Genomic DNA, 15,672 nt, shown 5'->3' with positions numbered 1-15,672 from the left:
GATCATATTGAACTGTATTTCAGTTATTACAAACACAATGTGACAAAGGATGACCGGCAACAAGCTTTTACGGTATGACATGCTTATTTACTGCTTATGAATGTGTCTTGTATGGGTTATGAAGTCATTATATAGGTTAGCCTTGCCGCCATGTTATTTTCCTTGGTTTATCAGGTGGGCCTCTATACCACTGCTCCTTGTAATATAAAAAAACAGAGACCAATTCAACAATTCAATTAAGTGCTAACAGTGGGGCAATCTTAACAAGGGACGTTAACCGTTAATGCCCTTGAATGGGACCAAGAGAATGGTGATACAATAGCAAGATTAGATTAACACATCACTAAAGATGAAATTCTCTCTCTCCATCTTTCTCTCCATCTCTTTATCTTACCATCGCTCTGCCTTTCTCTCTCTTACTTTTCTGTTTTTCCCTCTTACCCCTCTCTCCCTCTTTCGTTCTTTCCATCTCTTCCTTTTACTTTTCTGTATCCCCTTTTCTCTCTCTGTTCTCCTCTCCCTCTCTCTCTCTCTCCGTCCCCCCTCTTCTTTCAATTCAAATACCCTGAATTACCTCCTGTTTCAAGGAAAAGAGCAACACTGATTGTTTCTCTCTTTCCCTCTCTCTACCTCTCCCTCTGTATTTCATAATGTACCATCTGACACCTCCTTGGTCTGTGTAATCTACCTAGAGTGTCATCCCCTCCCGTCTCTAGTAATGATGACATAAGTGTCTCTCCGGCACGACTAGCTGATTGGTGACCCACCCTGCTCAGGCACATCCAGAATAATCAGCCCCATCAGTGGCCTGGAGATAGCTTGAGCTGATGAGCAGCCGGGAGCTAACATCACCACCCCCTCCTCTTCTCGCCTCTCTCTCCTTTCTCCTCCCTCTCTCTCCTTTCTCCTCCCTCCCTCTCCTTTCTCCTACCTCTCCTTTCTCCTCCCTCCCTCTCCTTTCTCCTCCCTCTCTCCTTTCTCCTCTCTCTCTCCTTTCTCCTCCCTCCCTCTCCTTTCTCCTCCCTCCCTCTCTTTTCTCCTCCCTCCCTCTCTTTTCTCCTCCCTCCCTCTCCTTTCTCCTCCCTCCCTCTCCTTTCTCCTCCCTCCCTCTCCTTTCTCCTTCCTCCCTCTCCTTTCTCCTCTCTCTCCTTTCTCCTCCCTCCCTCTCCTTTCTCCTCCCTCCCTCTCCTTTCTCCTTCCTCCCTCTCCTTTCTCCTACCTCTCTGTGACACGACTGTGATCTTAACTCCTACTGTATAAGTCATGGGCATATGGCTACATGGTATACGTTATAGGGATACATTTGTGTAATGCCATTATCCTCTTATAGCGGTCTAAGGCACTGCATCTCAGTGCCAAAGGCGTCACTACTGCCCCTGGTTATAATTTTTTTTTAATATTTTTTTTTTAACTAGGCAAGTCAGTTAAGAACAAATTATTATTAAGAACAAAAATTATTATTTCAATGACGGCCTAGGAACAGTGGGTCAACTGCCTGGTTCAGGGGCAGAATGACAGATTTTTTACCTTGTAAGCTGGGGGGTTCGATCTTGCAACCATTCGGTTACTAGTCCAACACTCTAACTACTAGGCTACCTACCGCCCCGAATCCAGGCTGTATCACATCCGGCCGTGATTGGGAGTCCCTTTGGGCGGGGCACAATTGGCCCAGCGTCGTCTGGGTTTGGCCGGCGGTAGGCCGTCATTGTAAATGAGAATTTGTTCTTAACTGACTTGCCTAGTTAAATAAAGGTTAAATAAAACATATAAATAAAATATATATGATTATAAATCTCTCTCCTCCTCTCTCTCTCTGTGTGTGACAGAGGTGATCCAAACCCATGTACTAAATAATGTACAGGGATGGATTTCCTTTATAACACTCTCCTTTCTCTCTTTCTCTCTTTGAATAGATGATCTTTGAGGAATGTACTGTATAGGGATGGATTTATTTTATAACACTCTCCCATCTCTCTTTCTCTCTTTGAATAGATGATCTTTGAGGAATGTACTGTATAGGGATGGATATCATTCCCATGCGGCACATTTCTAACCTTTTCTCTCTCTTCCTCTCCTTCTCAGAGCACCTGAAGGGCCGTCTGGAGGAATACATGGCCCGGTTCCCCAAGGTGCGCATCGTTCGGACCAAGAAGAGGGAGGGTCTGATCCGTACCCGTCTGCTGGGGGCCTCGGTGGCCAAGGGAGAAGTCCTCACCTTCTTGGACTCTCACTGTGAGGCCAACGTCAACTGGCTGCCCCCCCTGCTTGGTGAGTATGTGCATGTGTGCGTGCGTGCGTGCGTGCGTGCGTGCGTGTGTGTGTGTGTGGACCAGCCACACAAAGTGTAGTCCCCCCTGCTCGGTGAGTCGACTGGAACGGAGTCGCAGAGCGTAGCTGCAGGTAAAGATAACTAAAAGAAAGCTTAGACAGAGAGAGGTTTGGGCCAGGAGAGGAGTGAGCGGGAAAGGAAAGTGAAGAGGTCAGACAAAGTGGGACGGAGAAGGTGCATCTTTTAGTTGTCTTTTTTTTCTCTGTAAGAAGAGAGTGGCGCCGGGGAGAAGTTTGGGTCAGGAGAGCTAAAGAAAGGGGGACAAATCGAGCTAGAGAACGTGTGAGAGAGTAGGAAGGTTAAAATCTCCATAAGAAAACTGGCTTATCTCACACTTCTATATCTGTCAGTTTCACAAAGGAAATATCTCTCGGTTTCTGTAGTTTGTTTGATAAAAGAGTGCCGCAGCCTCAGCCTGAATCCATGTTCAATGCACGTTCCCGACGCGCCGCTCCAGGGGTGCAACCCTAAGCAGAGGAAAACTGCCTCCTGGGCTGTCGCGTCACGTGTAGCCTGTGAACAGGTGTGCTGTTCTTCACAATCCAGCATAACATGTTACTGAAACATTAGGGAGACTAGGGAAACTCCCTGATAATAGCCATCTCCCAGCACAAAATAAATGGATGTGAAGTGATTACAGCCATTACTGTACTCAATCACACAGGGACTGGGATTCCCATGAAAGCTATGATTGATATGTACGCCCAGGTCCCTATGATAATAATAATAGTAGATAATAGCCACACCACCACCACCATTCCACGACATGGCCCCATTGTCTTCTGGCTAACAGAGAAAGAGGACTCGCAGTATGGGGTTCTTTAATTGGTTGGAATGGAGCCGCCTGCCTGTCAGAGAGCAGAACAGAGCGGGGCTGATGAGGTATGCGTCCCAAATGGCACCCTGTTCCCTTTTATGGTGCACTACTTTCCTATTGGCTCTAGTTAAAAGTAGTGCACTATAAAGGGAATAGGGTGCCATTTGGGAGGCTGATGTAATGTGGGGCGTGACGCGGAGGAGGGAGGCCATGCTGTGCTGTGGGGCTCGCATGTATGAATAGAGTGGAGGAGATACCGCAGTGAACCCTAGGCCATCCACAGGCACGGTGACACATGCAATCATCCTGCCGGGCTCTGGTATCAGATCAGTGGAATACAGGGATTTGCTGTTTGTCTTTCTTTCTTTCTCTCTTATTTCAATCTCTCCCTCTACCTCTCTCTCTCTCTCTCTGTAGATCTAAGACTCCAACACCACACCATTCTAATTAACAGGCCAGGTTTTATCACTGCTCTCTGAATCTAATGCTTCCTCTCTCCTTGGATCTCCTACAAACCTTGGATCTTACCTTGATCAAAGGACATAATGTATAACCCACATAACGAATGGAACGACTTTTGAATTAACCGCTCTTTCGCTATGTTTAACAAACCTATAGGATAAGGAAGTGTGGGCATGGCAACTGGGTGGATTACCTCTTTTCTTTTTCACCTGACTGCTACATTTGAAATGCAGTCCCTTCTCGTTTAATGAGCTCTTGAGAGTTCCCTTCCCATTTGCCTCTTGTTATTTGCCTTTTTGTTCATTTCTATTTCATTACAATTGGGAGTTCTCTCTCTCGTTCTCTCTTTCCTTTGTTTCAAATGTATCCATGCAGGCCCAGTAAGATGGTGTCATGGGTATTCGGATTTAGACTACTTAGCCGTAGCGCTGGAAATGTGAGGGAATAAAACAATGGATTGTATCACAGTAAGCACACTAGATGAGTATTACAGAGACCTGCACATAAACTGATTCAAGTCATAGTTTCTGTATGTTTATATTGGCAGGGTCAAGGGGGGGCTTATAGCTGGGTAGTTACTGCTTGTACAGCCTTCCATATGCCAATTAAATTACATCTTAACCGTGTGAGAAACCCGCCACCATTTCAAGGTGTGTTACTCTTCGCCATGCTGCATGACAATCATTTTATAGCAGTTGGCCAATAAACAGGTCTGGGACCAGGCTACCAGTACTGAGCCCCATGGCATGGCAACAGCCATAGGACCACAAACAGATCTGGGACCAGGCTACAGTACTGATAGTAAGGTGTGTCAATGTACAATACTGTACAGTCACTCCCCATTAGTCTCAGTGCTGTGGTGCTGGGCCTCTGCTCCCCTTCTCTCCATGGTCCAACACACACGGCCCACAGAAGAGAGAGGTGGGTAGGGTGGCTGGGGTGTGACAGATCTGGGGCGGCTTATCATTGCTCGGCTCAGTCACACACACGGCAGACAGACACGTCGAGGTTGGCTCTCAGGCCTCCACGGAGCCAACCCACTTTGAAACGCTGTAATTGTTTCTAATCGCCCAGTGACTCGCTGTAGGAGGAGCAGAGCTGCCCAGAGACCTCCACATAAGGGGAGAGGAGGGAGGAAGCGGTAGAAGGGGACGGAGGGAGAGAGGTCCAAGGGAACAAAAGCAATTGCCCTGGTTCCACTCCCTATGTGTACGTCAGATAAATGGAGAGAGAGAAAAACAAGAGATAGAAAAGAAAGAAAGAAAGAAAGAAAAAAATAAGGAAAGAAAGAAAGGAAGGAAGAAAGAAAAATAAGGAAAGAAAGAGAGAACTACAAACAGCAGGGTATGGTGATTGATACATGCTCACACTCTTTCTCTCTGTTGTTCTGTCCCCCATAAAGACCAGATTGCCCAGAACCCCAAGACCATCGTGTGCCCTATGATTGACGTGATCGACCATAACCACTTTGGATATGAAGCCCAGGCTGGGGACGCCATGAGGGGAGCCTTCGACTGGGAGATGTACTACAAACGCATCCCCATCCCTCCAGAGCTCCAGGGCCCCGACACAAGTGATCCCTATGAGTGAGTACACAGATACGCATGTGCACGCAATCACACACGAACACACACACACACACACACACACACACACACACACACACACACACACACACACACACACACACACACACACACACACACACACACACACACACACACACACACACACACACACACACACACACACACACACACATATCAACCACCTTATATGTGTCATAGACAGGCAGCCCAATTCTGATATTTGTTTAACTATTTGGGCTTTTGACCAATCAGATCTTTTGAAAAAGATCTGATTTGATTGGTCAAAAGATCAGAATTGGGCTGCCTGTGTAAACGCAGCCTATTTTATGACACACGACACCAGCCTGCTACAAGGCGCACGGCTGAATCATTTCCCCCAGTCAGTTACTAGAACAGTGGTGCAGCCAGGCAGCAAGGAGGGGAGGTGAGAAAGCTAGAAAGCTAATTTCCTCTGCTAGCCCTCTTCATATATCCCTCTAAATTAATCCTGGGCTTAATGCCTTGGCTGCGTCGCCAGTTGGGGGTGAAATGTGTGAGAAGGTGATAGAGGATAGGGGATTGGGAGCAGCACAGCAGTCACTGGGCTGTAACATCCTCTACTCTTCACTGTGACTGACTCCTCTGGCTCATTCTCGTTCCCCTGCTAGGGACTTTTTGCTTGCTGCCATTACTGTGTATGCAATGAATGCTTAAAGGAACCCGCTAACTTCTCTCTAGACCCCCAGAAATGACTCACGATGTCTGGCAAGCTGTCAGTGTCAGTTAGTCACTCTTTACACCCTAAAATATCTTTGTGATCTGTGATCTAGGTCTGTGATCTGTGTCTAAGGACATTTTATCCCTCGCGGAGATAAGAGTTCACCCTATCCTATCCTAGGTAAGCACTTGCTGTTAAAGATACACATCTGAACCAACACCTTTTTTGATCTCTTTAACGCGTCAGGCTCCGACTGGAGATAGCTCACAGATCTACAGAGGTACGTAGGTAGAGGGCCCCTAGAATAGATGAAAGCCCCACTGACGTAAAGGCAGAACAGGATGATCCAGTGGGTGTTACTTCTGGTGTGTCCCCCAAATGGCACCCTATTCCCCTAAGGGCCCTGGTCAAAAGTAATATACTGAATAGGGAATAGGGTGCCGTTTTGGACGCAGGCGTAGCTTTACCCAGTCAGCAGATACTTTTATCCCAGGTCACAGGGAGCGGTTGGCATTTTACACGTCCTCCATTTACATAGAGATACAGTATGGTTTATTAATGAAGCAAATGATCACCTGTCCTCTTCAAGGGCAACGGCATCATCAGGGGTTAAACTGTGTAAATGCTGAGAGGGTAAATATAGGGGTGGGGTGGTGGGGGGGTGTGTGCACGTGTGCTTATCCACATTCTGTGCGACCTACTCAGAAATCCAGCTGTCAGGGTGCTGTTTTCCCTTGACTAGTGGCTCCCTCCCTTCTCGTATCTTTCCCAGGACAACCAAATATCCTCCCCCCTCCTCCACCGCAACTTGCTCAAAACACTGACAGCGCAATGCCGTGCACCCCTGGATCTGAACCTTTACCTAATTTAAATTCTATAACACCAGCTCTCATTCCTGCTTCCCTTTATCCAAATCTCCCACCTCTCTGCCTATAGCCTGAGGCTAAGCTCTCCACACTCAATGGTCCTCTTCTTATCCTAAACCCAGACAGACAGACAGACCGACAGCCCTCCTACCTTCCAACGAACACTCTCCCTTTTCCCAGACTATCCCCCCAGGCTGCTGCTGCCTCCTACTCCTCCAGACTCTAAGGACTTGGCCCAGGGCAGCTCACAGTAGGCTGCCCAGACTTGTATGCTCCCCTATAGGCCCTGAGGCCCAGCATGCACCCCCTACCAGGCATGAATCCATGGATCCTCTCTGGAGCCAGCCAGCACAACTCACACAACCAGACTCCCAGCCAGGCCTCCCTGGCTCCATTCTGTTGCACTGATAAACCAGACCCGTTAACCCTCCCACACTGCTTACTCATCTCAGCTCCATCATCCTAAACTTTCTGTCTGTGTGTGTGTGTGTGTGTGTGTGTGTGTGTGTGTGTGTGTGTGTGTGTGTGTGTGTGTGTGTGTGTGTGTGTGTGTGTGTGTGTGTGTGTGTGTGTGTGTGTGTGTGTGTGTGTGTGTGTGTGTGTGTGTGTGTGTGTGTGTGTGTGTGTGTGTTTCCTATTACCACAGGTGTCCCAGTCAAAGCGGAGCTAAATTGGGATTCATTAAGGGAATGAATGCAGAAGGATGATGCTCATGAAATGTAACATTTTCCCAAACTGCCTCCATCTGTCATGTTTGGCTATGGGAGAGAGATTCTGTTCAACCAAGATAATACCCACAATGCTGTTTGGTAATGTGAACATGGGGCGGGTACACTGAAATGATTACAGTTTAAATGAGATTACTACTGCACCAATATATTTCGACTCGAGTGGCTTATTTGAGAAAAATCACTGTGTGGGGTTGACTCATATGAAAAGTTCTGGTGGAATGACTTAATCGTAATCATAATCGCACTTTGAAAGTCGAGCGCGTACTGTATTGAAGGCATGTTCATTTGTATCAGCAGACACAATACTACAACCATTCCATTTTCACTTATTGCTTGGTCGAACAGAGCTGAACACATACTTTGAGTACATTACTTTTAGTGAGCCACGTACGTGTTCTGAAAGGAACTCTTTCATGTTCATGTTCCAAACAAAGATATCAAAGAGTGATTTTTATCTCGCCTACTGTGTCATCACGTAGGGGACAACGTTTGTGAAAGACTTGCTCCTTTTAAATCCCCTTGCTATTGAGACTATTTTTTTTTTTTACATGTGGATGCTGTGTTTTTGTTTCGGTTTGAGAAAAGAGAAGTTAAAAACACAAAGAGGAGACAAGGAAGAAAGTAAAATCAATATCGAGACCAGTATTTCTTCATGGGCGTTGTGATACCAAGCTGAATATCTGGACATATTCCTCATCACAACCTTGTCTCTCTGGGAGGTTAAGAAGAATATGCAACAGGGAGGAACAATGTAATATAAATAACTAGCTTTGGCCAAAGCTTCTACTTAGTTACAATGATTCTACAGAACACATATCTCATTAGAATAACAGTTCCCTATGTACAGGAGAATGTTGAGGATGAGAAGGCTCTATTCCTTTGTTACAACCAACGACATGCACTTTATTGTGAGTATGTTGTGGAGGGAGAATGGGACACTCTCCGTAGCATCTGATGTCAGGGTAAGAGGCATAAAGGAGGACCCTGATGCTGACAACGTAACAGGCAGTGTGTCCATGTTAAACTTTGTCACGTGCCATGGCACTGATGGCAGACACCCGTGTTAACTAGCAACCAAGGCTTCTGAAGATGTCCAAGACTTATTAATACATTAGTCAGTCCGTCTGTTTGTGAACAGCCCTTTCTCTGTGTGAAACTAGAAGGACCACCAACTTCCACGTCAAGTCAGGACATTTTGTGGATTTGTACTCGACTGTCAGAGGAGTGAAGGGAGGAAGAAAAAAAAGAAACCATAAAACAACTTGCTCCAGGTCCGCAGATTTCCTACTTTACCTCTGTTTGAAAAAGAGTGGGAGAGTTAGACAAAATGGGGCAACTCTGATTTTTCACAATCACCTCTCCATTCCAGAAGAGAGAGAGAGAAAGAGAAGGAAGAGACAAAGATGTGATGGACTGGTAATGAGGCTCTACTGCTAGGTGCAGAGGAGATACAGGATTCCACAGGCTTTCAATAAATCCCTCCTGCCTTTCTACTGGTGACGCCACATACGGCTTCGGGCCTGCCTGCCCCCGTCTGCCTTCCTGCCTCCATCCCTGCCTTCCTTCCTGCCTGCCTGCCTGCCTGCCTTCCTTCCCTCCATCCATTTCTGCCTTCCTTCCTGCCTGCCTCCCCCCTGCCTGCCTGCCTGCCAGCCTGCCTGGCACATGCAGCACCAACACATTGGCATGTGTGAAGTGTGCTCCTCTAAGATGCCTTAATATAGATCTTAGCGCCTGTTATCAGATGAAAGCAGTTCCTCTATCTGGAACAAAGCTCATTGTGAAATGACTGATCCATTGAGAAGGCACATTTTGCTTCTTTTTTTTCATGCTCTGTGCGTGCGTGCGTGTGTGTCGATCTGTCCTAGCACATCAGAACTAAATTAAACCTCATAATTTAACTTTGTCACAACGCTGTTCAATGGGCATTAATCTTGTTAAATGACACTACACCCCCCCACCTCCACACACACACCCCGACAAATACACACACGCACACACACGTCCCTTCACATTCAGATCATGACATGACCTACACTCTGACCATGACATGACCTACACTCTGACCTATCTCTCTGTCTATATCTGATGTCATATCGCCACCTACTGGCCTACCAGCAACAACACTATAATCATAATATCCTTTACATACATACTGTATCACCATAGTCGACTCAATTTAACTTTCGCTAAGCCCCGCCCCAGGATTTTGGGCAACCAATCACAGTGCTCCAATGGATAGCAGTATGGTTGAGTATGATACACTCGGACAAGCTCATGTTTGAAATGAATGAAAGCCAGTGGGCAGTGGGAAAACAAAATATATATTCAAATATATATTTTAAACGGCTTAATAATTAAGCAGTGCATCAGGAGTACTTGCTACTGTGATTTTGAAATGCAGAGCGTGCATTTTTTTTAATCCAAAATTATACTTTTGTTACATTGTTTGATAGTTCAGGGGGTTAGCTAGCTCTCAGTCTCATTGAACACCAAACATTGCTAACGCTAGCTAGCTAGCCACCTCATTGACCACCAAACATTGCTAACGCTACCTAGCTAACCACTTAATATAACTTGTTTTCTCGAAATGTATGTTAGCTAGCTAAGTTAGCCATATTAACTCCCATCTGAGGTCGAAATCAGGATACGATTTCAGAGCACTAGTTTGCTCCAAATTAATTGTAGATTTGACTACATGCTCACATTGAATTCAGAGCCAATCAGTCGCTAGCTACACTACAAACATAATTTTAGCAGGTTCATGAGAAGCAGTTGACAGTCCACCACATCATACCCTAGAGTTTCCTGATTACCAAAGGGTAGTCTGTGTTTAATTTCATTGTGTATTAAAGTTTGTTATCATTGTGGGGGGATTTCGCCAGTGGTAATTGGGGGAATTGGGTTTCCCAGGAAAATGTCCAAGATTGCAACAGTAACCAAGGGGTGTGGACAGAGGGGAAAGTAAAACGGTCCGGTACGGCATCCCGTTTAAATAATTAGTGGGGGTAAGCCATGCCGGTAAAACGTAAGCCTATAGGCTATTACACACTTTTTTTTTACATTACTGCATATCAGCTGCATAATAAATTAGCGAAATGACTGGAAAACAGGTGTTATGCAATCTAAATGGCGTTGTGGTTTGAGGAGAACACTTACATTTTGTCAAGGCGGAGATGGGTGGCCAAGACGCTCGCAGTCAAGGCGGAGATGAGTGGCGTGGACATGCATCAGTTCAGGCTACAAGTGTGAGCCTAATGACAATTGCAGAATGTCATCACAATACACGTAGGTGTTTTGTAACAGATGCCTCTCTGCATTCATGAAATTGCGGGTGCACAGTGCACTGTTGGGGTTTGGATGCTGAAATGAGTTTCTGAGTGGACGAATGTGCGTGGGTAGCCAACAGGAGCGCCTTTGTTAAGTGATTGTTTGACAATCAGATGAAAACATCATGACTGGTTGTGTTTATGCCACATTAAAAAGCATAGGCGCCGTGTCCATAAGGCTAGGGGAAGCTTTCCCTAAAGTAAATTGAATTAAATTGCCAAAATGATATAGTCTAATTAGCTAACTCCTGTCTATACATAAATAAATCAAATCATTCAATATAGGCTACTAGAACAGAAAGGATGATTTGGCCACAGAGGATAATTAGCTTTATAAAAAAATACCTGCGGATTGTTTTAAAATGCATAGCCTACAGTCGGAAGGGCTTGCAATTTGGGCAGCGCTCGCTGCGAATACGAAATAGATGATTGTTGAGTTGCGACTGTCAGTGAAGTTGAGTCTGCATATTCACTGTCTGCCATTGGGTCAGTGCCACTTTTGTTTGTTTTTGGACAATCATTTCCTCCTCCAGGGTTAGATGGACATCATATTGTATTTGTGTCTCTCCTTTTCGTAGGCCTATTAGATGGATCAGACAACATCGTTTTTATTGATCTGTTTGTCAGGGTCAGCAGAGTAGGCTACCCTGTCATTTTGTAGTACAACAAAATGTGTGCGCTCACGTACAGGTAAGACATTAAATCTACTTTCACCCCTGGGGGTAGGGCTTAGCGAAGCGTCAATTAGTACAATACAATAAACTCTCATTCATATATTACAGACACTGCTGCCATCACTACATTCTATTATATCATTATAGCTGACTTCATATACTGGGGTCCTATTGTTCTGTATAATATGCAGTCTGTGGAGGCGGAGGGCATTGAGTAATGGATATGTACAGTACATCCATTTTAATCATAATATAATCACCATACAGAGACACAGTGACTGTGTGCCCTTGCCGTCTCCTACTACTGTGCCTTGAACACACACACAGACACACACACACACACACATATACACACACACACACAGACAGACACACGCACAATCTGCACATGGCGGCCTCAAGGCGAGGGGATTATATAAAGAGAAATAAATAAATGACGGGAGGGGGGTACCTATGCAGAGAGAGCAAGGGGCTGTATCGCTGGATAGCACACACACATTGGGCCTATATTCTCAGCTGACTCCCCCTTGCCCGCTGGCAGTCTCTGACCTTGGCTGCATGGACGTGCATTGCAAATGACTCCCCCCTACACACTCGCACACACACAACTCCCCCTCTATACACATCTCTAATACTCCCCCCTTCCATTTCCATGAATTGAACTGCTTAAAGGGGTGCACGGGGAGACATAAAAATATTCACAAGTTCATCTGACTCTGGGGAAGTATAGATAAAGGGCTTCATTGCCAAAATCCTGAAGTATCCCTTTAATAAAGCCATCCATAATTGGCCATAAGGAGGTTAAGGCATCCATTATTCCATTTTCCCCAGTGGAGAGCTTGGACTGTGCTGGCCAGTGGAGAGCTTGGACTGTGCTGGCCAGTGGAGAGCTTGGACTGTGCTGGCCAGTGGAGAGCTTGGACTGTGCTGGCCAGTGGAGAGTGTGGACTGTGCTGGTGAGTGGAGAGCTTGGACTGTGCTGGCCAGTGGCGAGCTTAAACTATGCTGGCCAGTGGAGAGCTTGGACTGTGCTGGCCAGTGGAGAGCTTAAACTGTGCTGGCCAGTGGAGAGCTTAAACTGTGCTGGCCAGTGGAGAGCTTGGACTGTGCTGGCCAGTGGTGAGCTTAAATTGTGCTAGCTAGTGGATAGCTTGGACTATGCTAGCTAGTGGATAGCTTAAACTGTGCTGGCCAGTGGAGAGCTTAAACTGCTGGCCAGTGGAGAGCTTAAACCGTGCTGGCCAGTGGAGAGCTTAAACTGCTGGCCAGTGGAGAGCTTAAACCGTGCTGGCCAGTGGAGAGCTTAAACCGTGCTGGCCAGTGGAGAGCTTAAACTGTGCTGGCCAGTGGATAGCTTGGACTGTGCTAGCTAGTGGATAGCTTAAACTGTGCTGGCCAGTGGAGAGCTTAAACTGTGCTGGCCAGTGGAGAGCTTAAACCGTGCTGGCCAGTGGAGAGCTTAAACCGTGCTGGCCAGTGGAGAGCTTAAACCGTGCTGGCCAGTGGAGAGCTTAAACCGTGCTGGCCAGTGGATAGCTTGGACTGTGCTAGCTAGTGGATAGCTTAAACTGTGCTGGCCAGTGGAGAGCTTAAACCGTGCTGGCCAGTGGAGAGCTTAAACCGTGCTGGCCAGTGGAGAGCTTAAACCGTGCTGGCCAGTGGAGAGCTTAAACCGTGCTGGCCAGTGGAGAGCTTAAACCGTGCTGGCCAGTGGAGAGCTTAAACTGTGCTGGCCAGTGGAGGGGCTTTTTTGTGCTGCAGATGGCAATCTCTGTTGATGCTTTTTCTATTTTCTTCTAGGCTCTGAATAGATTGTGTGATTTTTATTGATGGAAATGATATGGGACGTAGAGTAATAACTGTGGTTTTGCTGAAGTTTCCCTTAACAGTGTGTGGGTGTGTTTTGCATGCGTTTGTTCGTGTGTGTGTGTGTGTTTATAAGCAATGTTCCCTCTAATATTTTTTGTCACTGAGCAAATGTCAGGTCTGCTGAGCGCAAACTTGAATGTTGTGAAAATTCTGTGCAACTTCCAGCGTGTGTTTACTGTGAACACTGAGGCTGTACCTGCTTTAAGTTGCAGTTTTAACAGTGGTCAAGTAGGCTACTGTGGTTATTTGATCATAGTTTGTTTTGGCTAATATTGCGTTGTAGAGGGAAACGTTGATAGTGTTAACAGGGGAAGCTCTAGAACAGTGGTCACCATCCTTTTCTGAGTCAAGATCACTTTCTGAGTCAAAATGCAAGCCGAGATCTACCGCTCAGATTTTATTTTACAAACCGTAAGCATATGCAACATTAACCAATTAAAAACAATACTGTAGCAATGAGGAATTGTGCAGTAAGCTATATGCCCAATACATTATTACTGCATATTGGCTTTGCTTGAATTGCCCTGCCAATGCATTGTTGTTCAGGTCATTTTTAAAAATTATATTTCCAAATTTGAGGCTATATGATCACACTGGTAATAGATCCATTGTTGTATTACTTGTGAGGCACAGCTGAGTGAGCATACATTTAAATAATTAGCTTTTTATTTTTATTTCTCTGGGCTGATGGTGTCTGTATCTAATGGTCTGAGGGTCTGCTTCTCAACATCCCTCGCCTCTCCCTTTCCTCCACTGACACTGACCAAAAAGGGACACCGTCTTCCAGCTGATGGGGAAGCTCGAGTCGCACCGCATTATTTCTGCCTCATGCACAAATCCATGTTGTTACTCTTATGAACAGAGAAAGTGAAATATTCCTTGATATTGAAAAAGACCCAAGCCAGTAATAATAACAACAACACAAGCCTATAGATACACTTTCCTACTCATTCATTACTGCTGCACTGCTTGTTGTAGAGCTGAGTGGTATTAGGAAGAACGCGCATTTTTTGGTTTATAAAAGTGTTGACTACAAAGTGTTGACAGTGCTGAGTAAGAACTTAAACATGAACTCACTCATATAAACAGCAGCTCTTTGCTGTATTCGTTGACAAAAGGATGGAAGCAAATGTAAGTAATTATAACGTCATAACGGGTCATGCAAAAAATGTACTGTTGAGAAGAATATGTTAGTTAATGTAGAGACAAACAATTATACATTTTCTTTTGTCATAAAGTTAATTGAAGAAAATTGCTATTTAGCAAGCTAGCTGACTAGCTAACATTAGCCAGCGAGCTAGCTGGCTAATGTGTTGTGACATGAGTATGAAATTGTAATTGTGTTGTTTAATGTTTTAGGGACTCCTGAGAAAACCAGCAAACCAGGTTGTCGTCTTGTGAAACAGTGGATGTAAAGAATCTAGCAAGCTAAAGAATTTACTGCAAATTGAATGTACAATTTTGTAAGCTTGCCTTGCTGATATTTCCCATGCAATGCAGCTGAAGTAACGTAGCTAGCTAACTATTTTCTTGCTTATTGTGTAGTGGAGGATAAAAATACCAGTATGCCTATGGATGTCAAATCAAATCAAATCAAATTTTATTTTATTAGTCACATACACATGGTTAGCAGATGTTAATGCGAGTGTAGCGAAATGCTTGTGCTTCTAGTTCCGACAATGCAGTAATAACAACAAGTAATCTAACCTAACAATTCCACAACTACTACCTTATACACACAAGTGTAAAGGGATAAAGAATATGTACATAAAGATATATGAATGAGTGATGGTACAGAACGGCATAGGCAAGATGCAGTAGATGGTATAGAGTACGGTATATACATATGAGATGAGTACTGTAGGGTATGTAAACATAAAGTGGCATAGTTTAAAGTGGCTAGTGGTACATGTATTACATAAAGATGGCAAGATGCAGTAGATGATATAGAGTACAGTATATACATATACATATGAGATGGGTAATGTAGGGTATGTAAACATTATATTAAGTGGCATTGTTTAAAGTGGCTAGTGGTACATTTTTACATAATTTCCATCAATTCCCATTTTTAAAGTGGCTGGAGTTGAGTCAGTATGTTGGCAGCGGCCGCTAAATGTTAGTGGTGGCTGTTTAACAGTCTGATGGCCTTGAGATAGAAGCTGTTTTTCAGTCTCTCGGTCCCTGCTTTGATGCACCTGTACTGACCTCGCCTTCTGGATGATAGCGGGGTGAACAGGCAGTGGCTTGGGTGGTTGTTGTCCTTGATGATCTTTATGGCCTTCCTGTGACATCGGGTGGTGTAGGTG

At 45.2% G+C, this 15,672-nt stretch overlaps 1 protein-coding gene across 2 annotated transcripts in view; it reads left to right on the top strand.

Moving 5' to 3' along the window:
- The window catches only part of LOC139567061 (polypeptide N-acetylgalactosaminyltransferase-like 6), a 248,444-nt gene that overhangs the window by 192,418 nt on the left and 40,354 nt on the right, over positions 1 to 15,672 (top strand). For both annotated transcript variants that reach the window (XM_071388506.1, XM_071388504.1), the window contains exons 6-7: positions 2,083 to 2,268; positions 5,011 to 5,194. In XM_071388506.1, the coding sequence (XP_071244607.1) occupies positions 2,083 to 2,268; positions 5,011 to 5,194 (370 nt within the window). The remainder of the gene's footprint in view (positions 1 to 2,082; positions 2,269 to 5,010; positions 5,195 to 15,672) is intronic.

This window comes from Salvelinus alpinus, unplaced genomic scaffold (genome assembly GCF_045679555.1).
Source record: "Salvelinus alpinus unplaced genomic scaffold, SLU_Salpinus.1 scaffold_41, whole genome shotgun sequence".
Taxonomy (NCBI): Eukaryota; Metazoa; Chordata; class Actinopteri; order Salmoniformes; family Salmonidae; genus Salvelinus; species Salvelinus alpinus.
Note: the sequence above shows the minus strand (reverse complement) of the source record. Positions and strands in the feature narration are given on the sequence as shown.